The sequence below is a fragment of the Phocoena phocoena genome, chromosome 19, assembly GCF_963924675.1.
Source record: "Phocoena phocoena chromosome 19, mPhoPho1.1, whole genome shotgun sequence".
Lineage (NCBI taxonomy): Eukaryota > Metazoa > Chordata > Mammalia > Artiodactyla > Phocoenidae > Phocoena > Phocoena phocoena.
In genome coordinates, this window is record NC_089237.1 from 46915095 (window position 1) to 46937857 (window position 22763).

Genomic DNA, 22763 nt, shown 5'->3' on the forward strand with positions numbered 1-22763 from the left:
AGAAATTCACAAATGAAGAAACACGAATGATACGTGGGGAACGATTCATATACAGATAGTCAAATACATGAAAATGAAAGCAGAAAAGGGCTACTTTTTTCTACCACCAGATTGGCAAGGATTAATAATAATCATAAAGGTGGGACTTCCCTGGTGGCGCAGTGGTTGAGAATCCGCCTGCCAATGCAGGCGATACGGGTTCGAGCCCTGGTCTGGGAAGATCCCACCTGCTGCGGAGTAACTAAGCCCGTGCGCCACAACTACTGAGCCTGCGCTCTAGAGCCCACGAGCCGCAACTACTGAAGCCCGCGTGCCTAGAGCACGTGCTCTGGAACAAGAGAAGCCACTGCAACGAGAAGCCTGTGCACCCACAGAACAGGAGCCCCCGCTTGCTGCAGCTAGAGAAAGCCCGGGTGTAGCAACGAAGACCCAAACACAGCCAAAAAGAATTTTAAAAAGTAAAAATAAAGGTGTCATCTCCAATCACTGGAGAAAAGATAGGGATTATTCGATAAAAGTATTGGGACAAGTAGCCACTGAGGAAAAATAAAGTTGCGTCTCGATATATGATAATAAAACTTTCATTAGGATAAATAACAAATGGATCAAAATCTTAATATAAAAATTGAAACTATAAGAGCACCAGAAGAAACTATATAATCTAAAGTGATGCTGGAGTCAGAAATACCTTTCTAGTTATGACACAAAACCCAGAAGTCATAAAAGGTTAATGAATTTGACCACATAAAAATAAAAAATTTGTAGCAAAAAACCAATAAAAGCAATATCAAAAGACAAACGCTGAACTGGAAAAAATATTTGCAACTCCTATTACAGGCAAAGGGCTCATTTCTTTACTTTATGAACAGTTCCTACAGATCAATACGATGGCAACCAATAATTCAGTAGGAAAATAAGCAAATGATATGAACAATTCTAATGGGAAATATAAATGGCTCTTAAACAAATGAAAAGATGCTCAACCTCATTCATAATCAGCAAAATGCAAATTAAAACTCTACTGAGATGCCATTTTTTACTTATGAGATTCGCAAAGAAGTAAAACTGATAGCATACTGAGTTGGCATAGGAGTGGGATAATGGTCATTCTCATACATTGCTAGTGGGAGTGTAAATTGGTCTCACAATTACGGAGGCAATTGAGCAATATATATCTCTTAATACATATATCTATATCTCCATTGACCCAGCAATTCCTCTTCTAGGGATTTATCCTACAGATATAATCCTTTATCCTATAGATATGTGCAAAATAACATACATGCAAAGTTTCTCATCACAGAATTGTCTGAAGTAACAAAAGATAGAAAAAAGGTAAATAGTGATCTAAAGGACTCTAATTAAATAAATTACTATTATATCCATATAACAGAATATAAGTGGGAAAAGCACAGTGCTGAACTGTGTGTATAGAATGTTATTTATATAAAAAGAGTATGTGTGTGCAGGAGTGGGAGATTATTTGTATTTATTTATATACGCTGGAGTACCTCTGGAAAGATAGCTTTAACAGTGCTAGCTTCTGGGGATGGGAAACGAGTGGCTGGGGGACAGAGGAAGTAGACTGCACTCTATACGCTTGCATCTTAAAAATTCTAACTATGTAAACACATTTCCTATTCCAAAATAAAAAGATAAAATAATGTTAATAATACCAAATAACCAATACTGCTTAGGATATAGAGAAATGAACATTCCCATACTCTGCTAGAAGGGATGTAACTAGTTTTTTCCTGGAGAATGATTCAGCAACAAGGGGCAAAGGCCTTAAAAAAAAAATACATTCAGTTGACCAAGCAATTGCCCTTCTAGGAATTTATCCTTAGGAAATAGTCAGGTGTGTACAAATATTTACATAGAAAGATGCTCCTTGCAGCTTTATGATACCAAACACTCTGTCAACACTAGGTGTTAAATCAAGTATAGTCTTCTGTAATGGAACACTAAGCCAGCTGTAAAAAATCATGTTTTAGTGGAAAATTTAATAACATGAGAAAACGGTCACAGTAAATTGTTGAGGAGAAAAAAAGCAGGTTACAAAACAGTAAGTACAGTATTATCGCCACTTTGTACAAGAAAAACATATTTTCAGAGGAAAAAGTGGCTGGCTGGATATAAGCAAAAATGTTAACAGTGCTTATCACTGGTTATGGGATTTTTTCTTACTTTTTATGCTTCTCTATATTTTCCAAGTAAGCATATATTACATTTACAATCAGACAAAAACAACAAATATTATTTTAAAAAAAGAAAGAAAATAGCAGCTCTATGGAAAACTGCAAAGTACCACAATCAACAAAATACTAGTTTCATGAAATAGGAAGGTTCAATTTTTTGGTCTGATTTCACTTTTTAGTTTATTTTCCTTGAACAGCTTCCCCTGTGCTCACATTTCTGACACACATGCATACAGCTGAAGAAAGATTAGCTCTGAAAAAGAACTACTATTAAGCCATTTATCAGTGATCATTACATCTAATGGATTTTAGTCCTTCAGCAATCACTAATGCTTACATTATGCGGCATTACAAAGCAGGGCTTTTATCAATTTTAGAAGATGCTGCTGTAGGTCTGATGGTTTTCGGAAAACTAATTCCAAACTTTAAGCACAGGCCTGTTAAACATGCAGAGCAGGAGGTACACTCTTCAAATTCACACTCATTCTTTCAAGATACAGGGTTCACAGACCTGCTTTAAGAGGTTGATATATTCTTGCTTTAAACCCATATTTATCTCTAAAAAATTATGGAAGGAAATCTCTCAGGGATCTTATTCCAGTTTCTACTCTGGAAGCAGGACAAGAGCAACAGATTGTTAAAAGCCACTATTCCTCCTCAAAACCTAGTTCACTGATGGTTAGTGTAGTAATTTTAAATATTTGTTGACAACCGTCAAAATGCAGTTCAACCGGGCTGTGGCAATTGAGCTTATTTTCCTTCCTAACTTTACCTAAGTCACACTGGCTATAAGCTAACATGGTGGCCAACCAAAAATCCAGCTGTTCTCTAACTGGGACTATCACACCAACAGCCTCATTGGTTATTCAGACAAAAAAGGCACACAATTCAGTAAGAGCTGACAGACATGGAGGAGGGAGGCCAAGGCAACCAACAAGACTTGCTACACTGTGTCTGAAGGAATATGAGAATCGAAGTTTCTTGATGGAATTCAGGACGTATAATACAAACTATCCTTTGTTTCAGAATATGACCAAAAGCTGAGTTGTGCCAGTTTTCTTTTTCAAATCCAATCCAAAATTAATAGGCAAAGCTACTAGTGGCTACACAATTCACAATTCAGCAGTAACGGTTCTATCTTTTGAAGAAATATGCATTGGTAAGTTGCTGAGACAGCCCCTCCTGCTGAGCTGTGCCGGGGGTGGGGGGGGTGGCCCGGTCATCTTACCTTAGAGTACAGCACTGTGGCTCCCATATAATCCTTCTTCTGAAATTTTTTGTTTCCTTCTTCTCTGTAGAAAAGGGGAGCGTTGGGGTCCTTTCCAACAAGGTAACCTCTAGAAAGCCTTTTTAAAAACATCTCATCCTCTGGTCTTCATGAAGAAAGAACAACCACAACAACAAAAAAGCACAAATTTGTTATTTCTAGGAAAACTCCTAACCACTGCACTTGAAACAGGAGTGACTGCCTACAAAATACTGGGACAAAAGAGGTTGGATGTGTTATGTAATGTGACTGGGGGGAAAAATCTTTGGTCTCAGAGACACAGGGACTGGAATTTCTATTAGGACAGAATATAAGTTTTTTATTCAGTTACTGGCCAATAAACCATTCCTTGGATAATGCATTATATAGAAGCTTGGGTGTGGAGAAGGACATAATACACAAGTCTTTGCACCAAGGTATACTCGCCACCTAAACTTTTTTGAAAATACCTGAGTGAATGGATGACAGAGGGGAGGGAGGGAGAGAAGGGGGAGGGAGAGACAATGGGGGGCGAGGGAAGGCAGAGGTAAGGAGGAGGGGGAGGGAAGGAAGAGGAGGAAGAGACAGGATGAATCATAAAGTAAATGTAGTGAAATGTTAACATTTGGGGAATCTGAAAGGGCATTGCACAACAATTCTTTATCCTATTTTTGCAAGTAAATCTGAAGTTATTTCAAGCTGCAAAGTTTTTAAAAACAAGTATATGAATTCTCTAATGTATAAATACACAAACATACACCTTTTTTCCAATAAAAAGAAATGGTATAGAATAACCTAGACTATACTGTTTGACTATACAATGCAATGAAGGAAAATATGAATAACATGGGAACTAAAAATTCTCTTAAGCAGCTCCTGGGTCAAAGGGGAAATCAAAGACAAAACTGCAGAATGTTTAGAAAAGTGTTTTTCAAATTTTTGTTTACAAAGACCCACAAGAAGAAATACCTTTCATGGGCTTCCCTGGTGGCACAGTGGTTAAGAATCCGCCTGCCAATGCAGGGGACACGGGTTCGAGCCCTGGTCTGGGAAGATCCCACAGGCCGCAGAGCAACTAAGCCCGTGCACCACAACTACTGAAGCCCACGCACCTAGAGCCCGTGCCCGGCAACGAGAGAAGCCACCGCGATGAGAAACCGGCACGTCACAACGAAGAGTAGCCCCGGCTCGCAGCAAACAGAGAAAGCCCGTGCACAGCAACAAAGATCCAACGCAGCCAAAATTAAAAAATTAAAAACAAAAAACCCAAAAAGGCAGTAATGGAACGACAACAACGACAACAAAAATGAAATATCTTTCACATTGTGATTCAGTAAGCTGCATCTGTGTATGTATATATGGAAATTTCACAAAACACTATTGATCCTTAAGTTAAATGTCAAATATTTTATTAATATTTAAACACAATACAGAAAAAAAATCTCAAAATAAATAACACAAAAAGAAAAATAAGGAAAGATTTTATTTAATTCAGAAGGTGTGCTTGCCTGTTCAAAATTTATTCCAGTCAGAAAATATGAGGACAATACCCCACGAATATCTGGTACACCACAGATCCTATTCTTTGTTCTGTTTGTTTTTATGTTGTTTTAAATTAGGTTAAACCTGAAAACCCTATTCAAACAAAGAAGTTGTGGTGAACAGTAATAACAGCAAAATTCTTCTTGCCTAACAATGGATATTCTTTAATCTTAATCCAAAATGATGACAAACTCAATGTGTTTGTAATTGCTCTTCAGTGTGATTAAGAACTAAGCTGCAATAATTCATTCTTCTAGTACCAGGTTTAACTCAGTAATTAAAGTTTTGAAAAGCTTTCTTTTTTTAGTATTTCAAATTTTCTTCTGGAATGTTATGATAAAAAATTTGTGGAAGTGAGATGGAACAATTTTCTAATTAATTTTTTTATTGTGCTAAAATATTTAAAAACTTGTCATTTTAACTAAAGTATATAGTTCAGTGGCATTAAGTACATTTACAATATTGTACGATTGTCACTGCTATCCATTTCCAGAACTTTTCCACCAGCCCAAACTAGAACTCTGCACTCATTAAACGATAACTCTCTATTCCTCCCTCTCCCCAGCCCCTGATAACCTCTATTTCACTTTCTGTTTCTATGAATTTGTCTACCCTAGGTACTTCATGTAAGTGGAATGGTAAAGTATTCATCCTTTTATGTCTGGCTTGTTTCACTTAACATAATGTTTCCTAGGTTCACTCCTTTTTATAGCTGAGTAATATTCCATTATATGTATATATCACAGTTTATCCATTCATCTGTTAATGGACATTTGGGCTATTTTCACTCTTGGCTATTATGAATACTGCTCTGAACATTGGTGTGCAAATAAATCTGTTCAAGTCCCGTTTTCAATTCTTTTGGGTATAAACCCAGAAGTAGGATTGCTGGATTATACAGTAATTCTTTTTTTTTTTTCTAAGTTGGTGCCCTACTTGTCTTTTTAAATAATTAATTAATTAAATTTTTGGCAGCATTGGGTCTTCGTTGCTGCATGCGGGCATTCTCTGGTTGCAGCGAGCAGGGGCTACTCTTCATTCTGGTGTGCGGGCTTCTCATTGCAGTGGCTTCTCTTGTTGCAGAGCATGGGCTTTAGGCTTGCAGGCTTCAGTAGTTGCTGCACGCAGGCTCAGTAGTTGTGGCTCACGGGCTCTAGAGCTCAGGCTCAGTAGTTGTGGTGCACAGGCTTAGTTGCTCCGCGGCATGTGGGATCTTCCTGGACCAGGGCTCGAACCTCTGTCCCCTGCCTTGACAGATGGATTCTCAACCACTGTGCCACCAGGGAAGTCCCAGTAGTTCTATTTCTAATTATTTGAAGAATTGCCATACTGTTTTTCATAGTGGCTGTACCATTTTACATTCCCACCAACAATGCACAAGGGCTCCAATTTCTCCACATCCTCACCAACACTTGTTATTTTCTGTTTTATTGTTTTGGATAGTAGCCATCTAATGAGTATGAGGATAATAAGGTATCTTGTTGTAGTTTGATTTGCATCTCCCTAATGATTAGTGATGTTAAGAGCATCTTTTCATATGCTTATTTCACGTGCTTATCTTCTTCGAAGAAATATCTATGCAAGTCCTTTGCCCATTTTTAAAAAAAATTTACTTATTTATTTTGGGTTGTGTTGGGTCTTTGTTGCTGCCCATGGGCTTTCTCTAGTTGCGGTGAGTGGGGGCTCTTTGTCCATTTTTAAACTGGGTTTTTTTGTTGTTGTCGTTGAATCTTAGGAGTTCTTTATATGGTCTGGATATTAATCCCTTAGCAGATGTATGATTTGCAATATTTTCTCCCATTCTGTGGGTTGCCTATTTAACTCTGTTGATATTGTCACTTGATGCACTAAATATTTTACTTCTCATGAAGTCTGATTTGCCTATTTTTTTCTTTTGTTGCCTGTGCCTTTGGTGTCATAGCCAAGAAAAAGATGCCAAATCCAGTGTCATAAGCCTTTGGCTTATGTTTTCTTCTAAGAGTTTTATGGTTTTAGCTCTTAAGTTTAGGTCTTTGAGTTATTTTGAGTTAGCTTTTGCATATGGTGTAAGGTAAAGGTCCAACTTCATTCTTTGGCATGTAGAGTCTAACTAGGAAGCAGATAGAAAGAACCAAGTTCCTTCTTCTAGCCATGCCTTCTCTTTCTAGAGCCCTAGAGAGGTAAAGCCTCTTATAAGGTCAATTGGCAAAGCAGAAAGTCCCAGCCCCAGCAGAGAGTACAAAAGATCAGAGCTGAGAAACTGTAGCTTAATAACTCGCACACATTCACACATACACATTTTTTTTTCCTGAAAGTAAGTGTACTCATCATGGAAGTTCACCTCTAAATATTTTAGCATGCCTCTGCTAAGAATAAGGACATTCTCCTATATCTTGATATCACAATATCATTATCATGCCGAAAAAATTAACACTAGGGACTTCCCTGGTGGCACAGTGGTTGAGAATCCATCTGCCAAGGCAGGGGACACAGGTTCGATCTCTGGTCCAGGAAGATCCCACACACAGCGGAGCAACTAAGCCTGTGCACCACAGCTACTGAGCCTGAGCTCTAGAGCCTGCGAGCCACAACTACTGAGCCCACGTGCCAAAACTACTGGAGCCCACGCGCCTAAAGCCCGAGCTCCGTAACAAGAGAAATCAATGCAGTGAGAAGCCCGAGCACTGCAACAAAGAGTAGCCCCTGCTTGATGCAACTAGAGAAAGCCCACGTGCAGCAACGAAGACCCGATGCAACCAAATAAATAAATTTAATTAAATTTTAAAAAATAACACTAATTCAAATATCATTTAAAATTTCTCCATTATTTCTAAAATGTCTTTTCTTTCTTTTTCTTACCCCAACCTGATGTCAGATCAAGGTTCTAACGTACTGCATTTAGTTATTTCTCATTAGTTTCTTTTGAGACAGTCCCATAATTTTTTTTTGTTTTTCATGATTAAGTTTTTTTGAAGACTCAAGTCCAGGAAAACGTTACACATTCTGGTTTTGTCTTATTGTTTCCTCATGATTAGATTCAGGTCAAACAATTTTTGTCAAGAATATTAGTCCATTGTTAAATCTGTATACTTCTTGTTTCAAACCAGGAGACACACGTCAGGCAGTCCCATCACTACTGGTGATGTTGGTTGGTCACCTGGTTAAAGTGGTGACTGCTGGATTTCTCTAATATAAAGATAACTTTCCCCTTGTAATAAGTAACATTAATAAGTAATCTATGGGGCCATACTTTGAGACCATGTGAATAACCTGTTTCCCAGTGATCTTTCTTCTAATGTTTTGAGCATCCATTGACGATTATTGCCAGAATCCCTTATTACACTGGGAGTTACAAAATGGTGATTTTCTAATTCTATCATTATTTCTAAACTTATTAATTAGCATTCTTCTGTAAAGACAAATGTTTCCCCCTTTTCTTCTTTTACTTATTTATGTATTTTTTGAGTATCACCATGGACTTAAAAAAATTCATTCTTATAAACCATTATCATCATTATACTTTTTGATGCTCAGATTGTCCTAAATTTGGCCAATGGAAACCTCTTCAGACTGGCTCCTATGTTCTCTTTTTTTTTTTTTTTGCGGTACGCGGGCCTCTCACTGTTGTGGCCTCTCCCGTTGTGGAGCACAGGCTCCGGAAGCGCAGGCTCAGCAGCCATGGCTCACGGGCCCAGCCGCTCCACGGCACGTGGGATCTTCCCGGACCGGGGCACGAACCCGCGTCCCCTGCATCAGCAGGCGGACTCTCAATCACTGCGCCACCAGGGAAGCCCCTATGTTCTCTTTTTACTTAAATCCGTTAGTCTTTGAGCATTTCCTTGATTTCTGGCAAAACAAAGTATTCCATTTGAATCAGTGTAAAATCAAAACAAATAGGAAGGCAGTGAGTGCCCATAGTGAGTCTGTTAAGGATTCCCTAGGACACTGTAGATTATCAATGGGAGAGGTCCACGAGTCTCAAAAGGTCTTTGATATTGACAAAATGCATCTAATTTGGGAAAACATTTCTCAAAGACTGTAAATGGCAAGAAAGAAGAGTGTATGCCTGGCTTTAAGCTTTAAAGGCCCAATTCATACTTTCATTTACTGGGCAAACATATGGAGATTAGAAATTTAAATCTTTTTTGGTCATTTTAGATTATGATTGAATAGTTTTACAAACAGCTCTTTGGAACTAACTTGTTAAGTAGAGAAGTTTGGGGATGAAGTAGTGAGAGATACACAGAACAAATAAAAATAGAGGCAATTATTAACTTCAGGGAAAATAAGAGTTGTACAAGAAAGGAAATGTAATTCAAAGTATACTTTGTGGTTCATATGATATTTACATAGACATAATGATATACACGTTGAAAACTGGTTTAACCAGTATCATATTCTACTGGTTATATATTATAAATTATAATATAGTTATGATGATACAATGAGGGAAAAACAAAGTATATACATGTGAGTTGGGGGTAAGAGAGCTAGATTTGGCATCTAAAACTAAAAATTCAAATATAGCAATATTAGCATACTGTTTAGTAATACGAAATTAAATGCTGGAAGAAACAGAATGATTTTAAATATCAGTCTTTGCAGAATAGAAATGGGGAAGAGTAAGCGAGAGTTGCTGTTTTTCTTTATAAGTTTTGAAGTACTATTTGACTTCTTATACTATATGCATATTATTCTGATAAAAAATAAACTAAAAAAGGAAAATATTTCCATGTAATAAGGTACCAGGTCTAGGGATTTCCCTGGTGGTCCAGTGGGTAAGACTCTGTGCTCCCAATGCAGGGGGGCCCGGGTTCGATCCCTGGTCAGGGAACTAGATCCTGCATGCATGATGGAACTAAGAGTTCACGTGCCACAACTAAGACCTGGTGCAGCCTAAATAAATAAATAATATATAAATAAATATTAAAAAAAATAAGGGGGGTTTCCCTGGTGGCGCAGTGGTTGAGAGTCCTCCTGCCGATTCAGGGGACACGGGTTCGTGCCCCGGTCCAGGAGGATCGCACGTGCTGCGGAGCGGCTGGGCCCGTGAGCCGTGGCCGCTGAGCCTGCGCGTCCGGAGCCTGTGTTCCGCAACGGGAGAGGCCACAGCAGTGAGAGGCCCGCGTACCACAAAAATACATAAATAAATAAGGTACCAGGTCTACATAGTTTTACAGGATTTTTCTACCAGCTTTAAAGAATCAAATAATCCCTACATTATATAAATTATTTCAGAGCATAGAGAAATATGGGAAGCTCTCCAATTCATACTATGAGGCTATCATAACCCTGATACCAAGAGTTGATGAATAGAGCACACACACACAAAAATATATAGTCTAATACCATTTAAGAACATAGATATAAAAATCCTAAAAATAACCTCAGCAAATTGAATCTACCCCTGTGTTAAAAAAAATGTTAGATGATAACCAGAGTTGTTCTCCAAAACAGTTCAACTTCAGTAAATCTACTGATGTCAATTCTGCCTTAACACATTAAAGTGGAGTAAGAAAATGATCATTCCTCCCAAAATATATCAAAAAAAAGGACTGATAAAATTCAACACTTATTTATGATACAATATAGCGCAACTTCCTTAAACTGATAAAGGGTATATACTATAACCCTATAGCAATGTCCTAAATGCCTGCTACTATTCAACATTGCACCAGAGGTCTAAATAATGCTATCATTAAAAAGTAAAAGAAGAGGTACAAATATTTGAAAGGAGGATTGCTGTTTGCAGATATACTTACTAAAAATTCTAAGTGGATTGGCATAAAAAATGATGAAATAATGTGAACGTACAGTGAGGTGGCCTATTATAAGATGATTCCTAGCTTATATCTATACCACCAATCATCAGTCAGAGAATGTAATTGGGGGAAAAAGTCTTATTCACAAGAACAAAAAAAACCTTGTAAGAAGCAGAATAAATCTAAGAGGAAATGTGCAAGACCTATATAAAGAAAATGATAAAACTTTATTTAAGGACATAAAAGAAGCCCTAAACAAGTGGCAAGACATACCCTTTACGTGAATGAGGAAATTTAATATTGTAAAGGTGTCAAGTCTCCCTAAATGAATCTATAAATTCCCAATCAAAAACCCAACAGCACTTTTTATTGAACTTGACAGTCAATTCCGAAGTTCACATGGGGGAAATGTACACAAAATAGCCAAGATATTCTTGAAAAAGAATAACGACTGTGTATATGTGTGTGGGAACTTGGCTTAACAGATAGCAAAGCCACATTTGTACCAGACTTCCCTGCTTTCAACTGCTCCTTCTCACCACGTCTGGTAACAAAATCTCAGGGGGGAAACCATTCCTTGTGGTTGAAGTAGGATTGACCCCAATTTTGCAAGACCGTTGGGCATGTGTTACAGGCCTGGCCAATCAGAGGAGCCTACATCTTTGGTTGAAGGGGTGTGCATGCCATCAAAGTTAGGTTGGTCAGAGTCCAACCCAGACCTTTTTTGCCAAAACTCTTAGGAAAGATGACCTCTTTTGGTTATTAAGCTATTATCAGCATGTGCTCAAGGTTACCAATGGTTATACTGCCCACCAGGTGGAGAGAGTCTGTCTGACAGATGAAGAGATAGAGTCTGATGACATCTTCTGAGCTCCTGGATACAACTCAGCTTAAAAATAGATCTGCCTTTGCACATCCTAGTTTCCCTAGCCTATAGATTTCCTAATTTGAGCTGGGTTTCTGTCACTTGAAACTGAAAAAATTCTCGTATGATACTATAAAGTCACAGTAATTAAAACTCTTTGGTTTTGGCACAGACGTAGAGTCTAGAAACTCATTTATAGATAAGTGGGAATTTAATAAATGTGGCATTTTGAAGCACTGAGGAAAGGATGGACTATTCAATAAATGACGTGGGAAAACTATCTGGAATAAAACTTAGAATATTCCCTCACATCACACACAAAAATAAATTCCAGATGGATTAGAGAGCTAAAACTAAAAGACAAAACTACCAAAAAAGTTAGAAGAAAATAAAGAATGTTTTTATAATCTTGGGGAAGAGTAGACTATCCTAACACACATAATCCAGAAACCATAAAAGAAAAAGACAGAAACGGCTGTAAAAAAGTTAAAATACATGCATGCAATTTATATATAATGAGACACAATAAGTAAAATAAAAATAGATAAATAATAGACTAGGAGAAAAATTAGTAGCATATATAATAGCAAAGAAATATATAGTCAGATTCATGAAGACCCCTTAAAAATTATTAAGAGAAAGATAGACAACCTGCTAGAGAAATGGGCAAAGGACACAAACAAAAACTCACAGAACAAATATTAATGAGTAACATCAGAAATGGTGCATTACTTCACTAGTAATCAGAATGCAAATTAAAACAAGATTATTTTGTCCTTAAGGTTGCCAAAATTAAAGACTGTTGCCTTCTGGGACTTCCCTGTCCCACTGGCAGTCCAGTGGCTAAGACGCCATGCTTCATGGGACTTCCCTGGTGGCGCACTGGTTAAGAACCCGCCTGCCAATGCAGGAGACACGGGTTCGAGCCCTGGTCTGGGAAGATCTCACATGCCACGGAGCAACTAAACCCATGCGCCACAACTACTGAGCCTGTGCTCTAGAGCCCGTGAGCCACAACTACTGAGCTCGTGTGCCACAACTACTGTAGCCTGCACGCCTAGAGCCCGTGCTCCACAACAAGAGAAGCCACCGCAATTAGAAGCCCGTGCACCACAACGAAGAGTATACCCCGCTCACTGCAACTAGAGAAAGCCTGTGCGCAGCAATGAAGACCCAGTGCAGCCAAAATAAATAAATATATATATATATTTATTTTAAAAAAGACTCCGTGCTTCTACCGTAGGGGGCACAGGTTCGACCCCTGGTGGGGGAACTAAGATCCCTCATGTGGTGCGGTGCGGCGAAAAAGAAAAAAAGACTTGTTTTCTAATGTTGGTGAGGATATGTTCATGGTAAGTGGGTAAAGCCTTCTTGGAAGACAATTTGGAAGTATTTATTAAATTTAAATTGCTCATAGCCACTGATGCAACAAATCTTCTAAGAATCTATCTTAAATTCTAAACATATGTACAACATATATAAAAGTTGTTCATTGCAGCATTGTTTGTAACAGTAAAAAAACAAAAACAACCACCTGGAAAGAACATAACTGCCCATCAATAGGGAAACAAATAAGTAAGTTGTGGCAATAATATACTAGCAATCTCATTTGGTTGCTAAAAAGATTAAGGTGTGATGTTGCAAAAACCCTCAAAGAACAAAGCACATAATATAATCTAATAGAGGAGAAAAAGATACGCACACATTTATGTACAAATGTACGAGAATACATAAAAAAGAAATAGAAAGTTCTAATAACTTGTGGTAATCTCTGAAAGAGAATGAGAAGGCTAAGGGGGAAATTTCATGTTTTACTTTATTAAATATTGTATCAATCTTTTGCGATGAGAATGTACTTGTATCTTACTAACATTAATAAAAAAGAAAAACAACAAGCCAAAGGAAAAAAAAGGTATAACCCTAATTGTACCTAGTACCTGAACTGGCAAGGCTCAAGGTTGAATTATTTCATTCAACCAAAATCGGAGTGCCTCTATGTGCCAGACACGGTAATAGCTGCTGGCACAAAGATAAATATGAAAACCTTGAACTTGAAAGGTTATGTGTTTATGTGTATATATAAGGCTCTCATTCATGTGTCATGCTGAGTATTAATATGTGCCAGCCACTGAACTAAAAGCTTTACCAAACTATCTCTCAATCAATATTTATTGAGTACCTGTTTTTTTGACACTACGTTACTCTTGTCTGCAGAAGACAAACAAATACAGACATGGTTCTTGCCTTCATGGAGTTTATAGTCTAGTAGTAAAGATAGATATTAATCAAATGATTACACAAATATAAAAAGGAAAGGTATGCAGTGCTGTAAATGCATAAAAAATGAAGATGACCCAGCAGGGACTCAGGGAAGGCTTTCCTAAGGAAGATGTGGCTGATCCTGAAGGATGAGAAATTAGTAAGGGCATGGTGGAGTGCATAGGAAACGCATTTCAGGCAAACGAAATACCCTAAGAAAAGACCATGTGACAAGAAGCAGCATAGTGCACATCGAGAACTAAAAGAAGGCCCATATGTCTGAAAGGAGAGTGTGGTGAGGGAGGAAGCCAGAGAGATAGGCAGTGGTCAGACTGCAATGTCTTTTTTTTTTTTTGCAGTACGCGGGCCTCTCACTGCTGTGGCCTCTCCCGTTGCGGAGCACAGGCTCCAGACGCGCAGGCTCAGCGGCCATGGCTCACAGGCCTAGCTGCTCCGGGGCATGTGGGATCTTCCCGGACCGGGGCACGAACCTGTGCCCCCTGCATCGGCAGGCGGACTCTCAACCACTGCGCCACCAGGGAAGCCCAGACTGCAATGTCTTACTGGCTGCGTTGAGAATTTTTGTCTTTACTGCAAGAGCAAAAGAAACTGGCTTTAAGTGAGAGCAATATATTCTGATTTGTGTTTTGAAAAATGATTCATGCTGTGATGTAGGAAACAGTCTGGAGGGAGGCAAGGATGAATATAGGAAACCAGTCAAGAAGCAATTGTAATGGTCTGGCTACCGATAGTAATTTGGGTTAGGGAAGTAAAGGGAGTATATTAATTTTTTTGCTGCTGTAACGAATTTCCACAAAATTAGTGGCTTAAGGGCCTGGGTTCGATCCCTGGTTGGGAACTAAGATCCCACAGGCCATGCGGCACGGCCAAAAAAATAAAATATAGTGGCTTAAAAGAAACAAAAATTTATTATCTTACACTTCTGAAGGGCAGAAGTCTGGCACAGGTTTCAACAGGCTAAAATCAAGGTGTTGGTAGGGATGAATTGTTTTCTGGAGCTCTTGGGGAGAATATGTTTCCTTGCCTTTTCCAGTTTCTAAAGGCTGCCTACATTCCTTGGCTTGTGGCTCCCTTTCTCTGTCTTCAAAGCCAGCAATGGTGCATCTCTGACCATTCTTCCACAGTCACATCTCCCTCTCACTCTTCTTTTCTGCTTCCTTTTTTCTACTTTTTTTTTTTTTACAGCTTTATTGGAGTATAATTGCTTTACAATGGTGTGTTAGTTTCTGCTTTATAACGAAGTGAATCAGTTATACATATGTTCCCATATCTCTTCCCTCTTGCGGGAAAAAAAAATTAATTTGTTTATTTTGGCTGAGTTGGGTCTTCGTTGCTGTGTGCAGGCTTTCTCTAGTTGTGGCAAGTGGGGGCTACTCTTTGTTGCGGTGCGCAGTCTTCTCATTGCGGTGGTTTCTCTGGCTGCAGAGCACAGGCTCTAGGCACGTGGGCTTCAGTAGTTGCAGCACGTGGGCTCAGTAGTTGTGGCTCACGGGCTCCAGAGCACAGGCTCAGTAGTTGTGGCACACAGGCTTAGTTGCTCCGTGGCATGTGGGATCTTCCCGGACTAGGGATCGAACCCATGTCTCCTGCATGGGCAGGCGGATTTTTAACCACTGCACCATCAGAGAAGCCCTTTAAATTGGATTTTTAGCAACCTTAATTCCATCTGCAACCTTAACTTCCCTTTATCATGTTACCTAACATATTCACAAATCTGGGGATTATGACATGGACATCTTTGGGGTATATTTTTCTGCCTGCCACATGGGAAAATGGGGGAGACTAACTTGATGTGATTATACATATATAAATATATGTATATGTATGATTTTTCTTTGGTTACTTTTCAGATGTATTCTTTTTTTATCTTTAGTTTTAGCAGTTTGAGTCTGATGTCCCAAGGTGTGATTTTATTTATGTTTACACTGTTTAGGATTTGCTGAGCTTCTGGAATCTGTGGGTTGATGTCTTTTATCAGTTTTAGAAAATCTGCAGTCATCTTTTTGGAATATTGCTTCTGAACGACTCTCTTCTTTCCTGAGACCTCAATTACAAGTATGTTAGACTATCTGATTGTGTCCTACATATCTCTTATATGCTGTGCCATTTTTTCCATTCTTCTTTTCTTCCTATGCTTCATTTTGTTTTTCATTAACCTGTAAGCCAGCTTCCTAATCCAGTGTTCCACTGCATCCAATTTTCTGTCAAGCTTAAGAATTAAGTTGGTTTCAGTTACAGTATGTTTGAGTTCCAGAAAGTCCATTTAATTTTTTTTTTGCCTTCTAGCATTAAAAAACTGTTTTTATTGAGGTAAAATACATATAACATAAAATTTACCATCTCAACCTTTTTTTTTTTTTTGCTGTACGCGGGCCTCTCACTGTTGTGGCCTCTCCCTTTGCGGAGCACAGGCTCCAGACGCGCAGGCTCAGCGGCCATGGCTCACAGGCCCAGCCGCTCCACGGCATGTGGGATCTTCCCCGACCGGGGCACGAACCCGTGTCCCCTGCATCGGCAGGTGGACTCTCAACCACTGCGTCACCAGGGAAGCCCCCATCTCAACCATCTTAAAATATATAGTTCAGTGGTATTATATACATCCATAATGCTATACAACCATCATCAACATCTATTTCCATAACTCTTTTCATCTTGTAAAACTGAAACTCCATACTCATTAAACAATAACCTTCCATTCCCCCCGACCCTCAGCCCCTGGCTGTGTCTATGATTTTTGACTACTTTAGGTACTGAAATTTATTATTTTTTATAGATTCCAATTCTCTGTTAGAATCTATCTTTTCATCCACCTTGTCCACCTTTTCCTCTAGTTTCTTCAACATGTTAATCACAGTTATTTAAAAGACCTGGTCTACAAACTCCTGTATGTAAACATCAGTCAATCTATTTCTAAAGTTCATTTTTTCTCTTCATTATGGGTCATTTTAATGTCCCTCCGCAGTTTCGTAATTTTGTGTTCCTGATACATTATGTATGGAAGACATAATGAAGCAAGACGACATCTTCCACCATGAAAGTGCCCCCTTTCCCATGCTAGGCAGATAGGATGAGGGGCTGGCCTACCTTTATCAAGAGCTGAATTTGATCAGCATTGGTCTACAGTTTTATTAAAACTCAGTACACCTCTGGTTTCTTCCTATTCTTGGGTGTGGACCTCCTGAGCTTTTGGTTGAGAGACTGGAGGTCTCTGTCTTCTCATGCCTGAAAGTTTTGGTCTCAGGATGTTTTGAGCTAGGATTTTTAACTTATCATACCAGAGGTTCAAAATCCAGCAAATGTCTTGATAGGAAGATTGTATGTGTGTTTGTTGCAGGCCCCTTTCCACCAGTGGGATTTTGCTCCTCAGCGTTGCAAGATTGCGGGAGATTTTATTCTGCCTTTTTGGTAGGCCTCCTGCACTTCCTGAGAACTCAGTAAATGTCCCATGAGGCAAACGGACTTTAAATTTGGGCCTTGAGTTTGGCCATCTTGTAGTTTCCAATCCATTATATCAGCCCCAAATGACCGCCAAAAGGTCTGCTGGTTTCAGTTTCCCCCAGGACAGTCCCTGTGCTTGGGGCCAGCCTGATCCTCAGCCTTCAATCACCCCCAGGAAAGACCATGGCTAGCGAACGCCTAGGAAGGAGTCTTCCCTCTCTGAAATTTTAGTCCATCTGGTCCTTGTTGCTCTCTGGTGTCTTTAAAAATGATTATTGTCGTATCAGTATTTCTTAGTTTCAAAAGTACTGCCTGTTGTGACCTATTATATCCTATCCAGAAGCAGAAGTCCTATCTGCTAAATCTGAAAGAAATTCAGCATTCACAGTCCTACAATGGACAAAATTTGGCAATGGATTTAATACAGAGTATAAGGAAGAAGGAAAAATCAGGCATGACTCCTAGGTTTCTGGGTAGCAACTGGATGGATGGTGGTGTAATTCACTAAGGGATCATGACGATCTGAAGTAAAAAGGGGGAACGATCATGAGTTATTTTAAAATATAAAATGGGGGACTTCCCTGGTGGTGCAGCGGTTAAGAATCTGCCTGCCAGTGCAGGGGACATGAGTTCAAGCCCTGGTCCGGGAAGATCCCACATGCTGCGGAGCAACTAAGTTTGTGCACCACAACTACTGAGCCTGCGCTCTAGAGCCCGCGAGCCACAACTACTGAAGCCCATGCACCTAGAGCCCATGTTCTGCAACAAGAGGAGCCACCTCAATAAGAAACCCATGCACCGCAATGAGGAGTAGCCCCCACTTGCTGTAACTAGAGAAAGCCTGCACGCAATGAAGACCCAACGCAACCATAAATAAATAAATAAATAATATACATATATATACATACATATATATATATATATTAAATGGTTCACAGGTTTCTAGTTTTAGGAACTGAAATAAGGCAGTGCAGTTCATTAAGACAGACACCACTGGAAGGTAACCTAATTTCGAAGACAAGACTGTGAGTTTGGTTTTGGATATGTTGAATTTTAAGTATCTTTGAGGCTTTAAGTAGTCATCTGGATTTAGACATTTGTGTCTCAGAGAAGAAATGAGGGCTGGAGATATAATTTTAAGGGTAATTGGCATATAGGAGGTAATTGATGTCATGGGTGTGAATGAGGCTGAACTGGTTGAGAATAGAGAGTGACTAGGAAAGAGAGCCTAGGCTGGAGTCTTGAGGAACTCCAACATTAAACAATCAGACAAATCCTCTTCTTTGATTTATATTCCTTTCAGTGCTCCAAAACTTCAAATTTGGATTCTTACTGATACTCCTTTTTGCTGTTAGTAAGCTATATCAATTTATCTTGGGAAAATTCTATCAATCAGAGTTTTCATCAGCAGTTCTCCATCATTTTTGGAAATTTTTTAAAGGGAATCCACAAATCCCATAGAGTTTTAACATTATTTTTCAAACTGCAGGTCATGACTCAGTAGGTCACGAAATCAGTTTAGAGGGTCCTGATTAGTACTTTAAAAATGAGATCAATAGAAGGGAAAATATCAAGAAGTGTATCACGTGCAGTAAGCATCTACACTTTCTTCCTTGGTGAAATTTTCCAGTCTCATGGCTCAAAATGCCATGTAATTCCCAAATTTGTATCTCTAGCCCAAGCCTCATAAACTCCATGCTCATTAAGACATCTCCACTTGAATGTCTACTAGACATTTCCAACTGAAATATGAACCCCTAAACTTCCTTCCCAAGACACCTCCACCTGCAGCTTTCCCAGGTGATGGTAATTTTATCCACCTACCTTTGGCCCTGTACGTCTACATCCCAGGAGTCACTTTTTACTTCTCTCATTCTCTAACATACCATATCCCATCTGTCAGGAAATGCTATTAAGTACACCATCAGAATCCAACCACTTCTCATCATCCCCACTACAACCACCCTGGCCCAAATTACCATCACCTCCTCTCTCACCTGGATTAAAGCAACAGCCTTCCAACAATTCTCTTTATTTCCACTCTAACTCCTGCTATACTCAACACAGTGGTCAGAGCAATCCTTTAAAACACGGATCGGGGGGCTTCCCTGGTGGCGCAGTGGTTGAGAGTCTGCCTGCCGATGCAGGGGACACAGGTTCGTGCCCCGGTCTGGGAAGATCCCACGTGTCGTGGAGCGGCTGGGCCCTGAGCCATGGCCACTGAGCCTGCGCGTCCGGAGCCTGTGCTCCGCAACGGGAGAGGCCACAACAGTGAGAGGCCCATGTACCACAAAAAAACAAAAAAACACAAGGATCAGCAAACTTTCTCTAGAAAACCAGAGAGTAAATATTTAGCCTGCTTGGGCCAAGAGGTAAAATCGAGGCTATTACACAGGTGCTTATATAACAAAAGAAAAAACACGCTTGTAAAAATCATTTACTGACAAAATTCAAGGTATAATAATTGAGTACAATTTTTTTGTAACACAGGTCTACTCATGAGAAGAATGAAAACATTTTTTAAAAAATGGATACCATTTTGCTAAACTGGAGTTCAAAGCCAATGTTCCCGATCATCAAATCGACTACAAATATTTATCTGTAAAAACCATTCTTAGCTGATGGCCACACAAAAACAGGCAGTGGGATGGATTTACCCTGTGGGTTGTTGTTTGCTGACATCTGTTTAAAATATAATCAGATCGTACCACTCTTATCTCAAAACCTTGTGAATTAGTTTTCTATTGTTGTGTAACAACTACCACACATTCAGCAGGTTAAAACAATACCCATTTATTATCCTCAGTTCTGTAGATCAGAAGTCCAGGTGGGCTTACCTGGGCTCTCTGCTTAGGGTCTCACAAGGCTGAAATCAAGGTGACCTCTTATAGAGAGGATCTGGGAAAGAATCTATATCTAAACTCATCCAGGATGTTGAGTTTAGAACCGACAGAAGCCAGTTCCTTGCAATTATAGGTCTGAGGTCCCCATTTCCTTGCTGGCTGTTAGCCAGGAAGCACTCTCAGTTTCTAGAAGCTTCCTGCATTCCTTGTCATGTGTCATGTAGCTCCATCTTCAAAGTCAGCCAAATCGCATTCAAACCTCATGCTTTGAATCTCTCCGATTTCCCTTTCTGCTACCAGCTGGGAAGAACTCTCTGCTTTTAAAGGTCTGGTCTGATTGGGTTACACCCACCCAGTAATTATACCTCAAAGTCAGGGGGCTTGGGACTTTCATTACATCAGCCAAATCCCTTCCCAGCAGTGCTTAGGTTAATGTTAGATTGAGTAACCAGGGGACCAGGATTGAGTAACCAGGGGACCAGAATGCTGGCGTGGGGGCAGGGGGAGCATCTTTAGAATTCTGCCTACTACACCCTACAATAACTTCCTACTCAGGGTAAAAGGATAAGGCACTAAGAAAAGGTCAACTCGATTTGTGCCACCTGCTCTTCCCCAACTCCCATGCATGTCCCATTACCTCTCTCATGGTATTTCCTACCACTCTCCCTCTGGCTTACTCTGTTCATCCACCACTAGCTGTTCATCCAACTTGCTGTTGCTTAAACATGCCAGACACGCTCCCACCTTAGGATCTCTGCCTGGAATGCTCTTCTCTCAGATATCTACTTAGTTAACTCCTGTATCTCCAAGACTTTGCTCCACTTTCACTCTTTCAATGAGGCATATCTGATTATACTACTTAATAATACAATCTGTACTCTCGTTCCTGGCACTGCCTATTTCCCCTACCCTGTTCAATTTTTCCTTTTTTTCTACTGTATTTCTCATCTTTAACATACTATATATTTTAACTTATTTGTGTTTATTGTCTGTCCCTCCTTGCTAGAATTAAGCTCCTCAAAGGTAAGGATCTTTGTCTATTTTTTTTAAATGATGTATTTTTTGTTTACTAAGCACTTAGCACAGTGGCTGGCACAAAATAGATGTTCAATAAAAATTCACTGAACGAACTTTGGGAAACTCCTGCTTCAGTTTTTTATTTACTTATTTTTTATTTTTTTGGCCACGCCGCAGCATGCAGGATCTTGGTTCCCCAACCAGGGATGGATGCCGTGCACCCCGCGGTGGAAGCAGAGTCTTAACCACCGGACCACCAGGGAAGTCCCCTGTTTCAGTTTTTTATATCCATATAAAAACTAGTATACGAACTAGGTTGTGATGTAAAATATATTTCTTATTGAAGAGTATAGTCAAGAGTGTTTGAAAACTACTGGGGTTAGACTGTATGACCTCTATGGTTCTTTCCAAATATGAGCATGTATGAATTTCTATGTGCAGCTAGTAAATGTCCACTATATCCTTTGGGATACTGCAAGGTGCACAGCCTAGTGACGACAGCAAGGCACTGATTACTGAAACATAATATTGACACCGAAAAAGCTAAATAGCATCCCTACCTGTTGTACAATAGTAGGTTAGAAAGAACTGTGGAAACAGCAAGAACTGTTGAATGCCCCAAAATATAAAAATCTAAATGTAACTCTTCCATCAAAAAGAGATATAATTTCATGGGCTTCCCTGGTGGCATAGTACTTAAGAATCCACATGCCAACACAGGGGACACGGGTTCGAGCCCTAGTCCGGAAGATCCCACGTGCCACGGAGCAACTAAGCCTGTGTGCCACAACTACTGAGCCTGCGCTCTAGGGCCCGTGTGCCACAACTAATGAGCCCGTGTGCTGCAACTACTGAAGCCTGCTCGCCTAGAGCCCGTGCCCCACAACAGGAGAAGCCACTGCAATGAGAAGCCCGCGCACTGCAAGGAAGAGTAACCCCCACTCGACGCAACTAAAGAAAGCCTGGGTGCAGCAACGAAGACCCAACGCAATACCCAACGAAGAAAATAAATAAATAAATTTATATTTTAAAAAAAGATGTAATTTGAGAGCAAATCACAAAAGACAACGTTTTCCGCATCAAAATTTCCCTGGTTATATGGGAACATATGTATATGTATAGCTGATTCACTTTGTTGTAAAGCAGAAACTAACACACCATTGTAAAGCAATTATACCCCAATAAAGATGTTTAAAAAAAAAAAAAAAATTTCCCTGGTTAAAGCTTCCATTCACTTACTGAAGAAGCGAAGATGAGTGAAGAAAGATATCGCTTAAAGCCTCTGCTGTAGAAATTGTAACCTGAATGGACTTGGGGAGCAAAGACCACTTCTGAAGTACGTATGATTTCCACTCATCCACGGGCAGATCCATGCTACTTTAAATCTAAAAAATGAATAAGAAAATAAGGAATTCGGATTTCTACAAATGCACAATTCTAGAAAGTCAAGATTTCATTCAAGCATGCATGAAGCAACAAAATCAATTCTTGTGGTCTCTTCCTATACTTGTTTACATGCTGAGGAAGCATCTATTGTTTCTCACCCCAATTCACTCAACATCCCTTCATTCAGAAATATTTATTGAAAGCTTA

At 39.5% G+C, this 22763-nt stretch overlaps 1 protein-coding gene across 1 annotated transcript in view; it reads right to left on the reverse strand.

The window, feature by feature from the left end:
* The window catches only part of SMYD4 (SET and MYND domain containing 4), a 40296-nt gene extending 17753 nt beyond the window's left edge, over positions 1-22543 (reverse strand). The window contains exons 1-2 of the mRNA XM_065898136.1: positions 22410-22543; positions 3427-3571 (exon numbers count right to left, since the gene is read on the reverse strand). Coding sequence (XP_065754208.1) covers positions 3427-3571; positions 22410-22543 — 279 coding nt within the window. The remainder of the gene's footprint in view (positions 1-3426; positions 3572-22409) is intronic.
* Between the last annotated feature and the right edge of the window lie 220 nt (positions 22544-22763).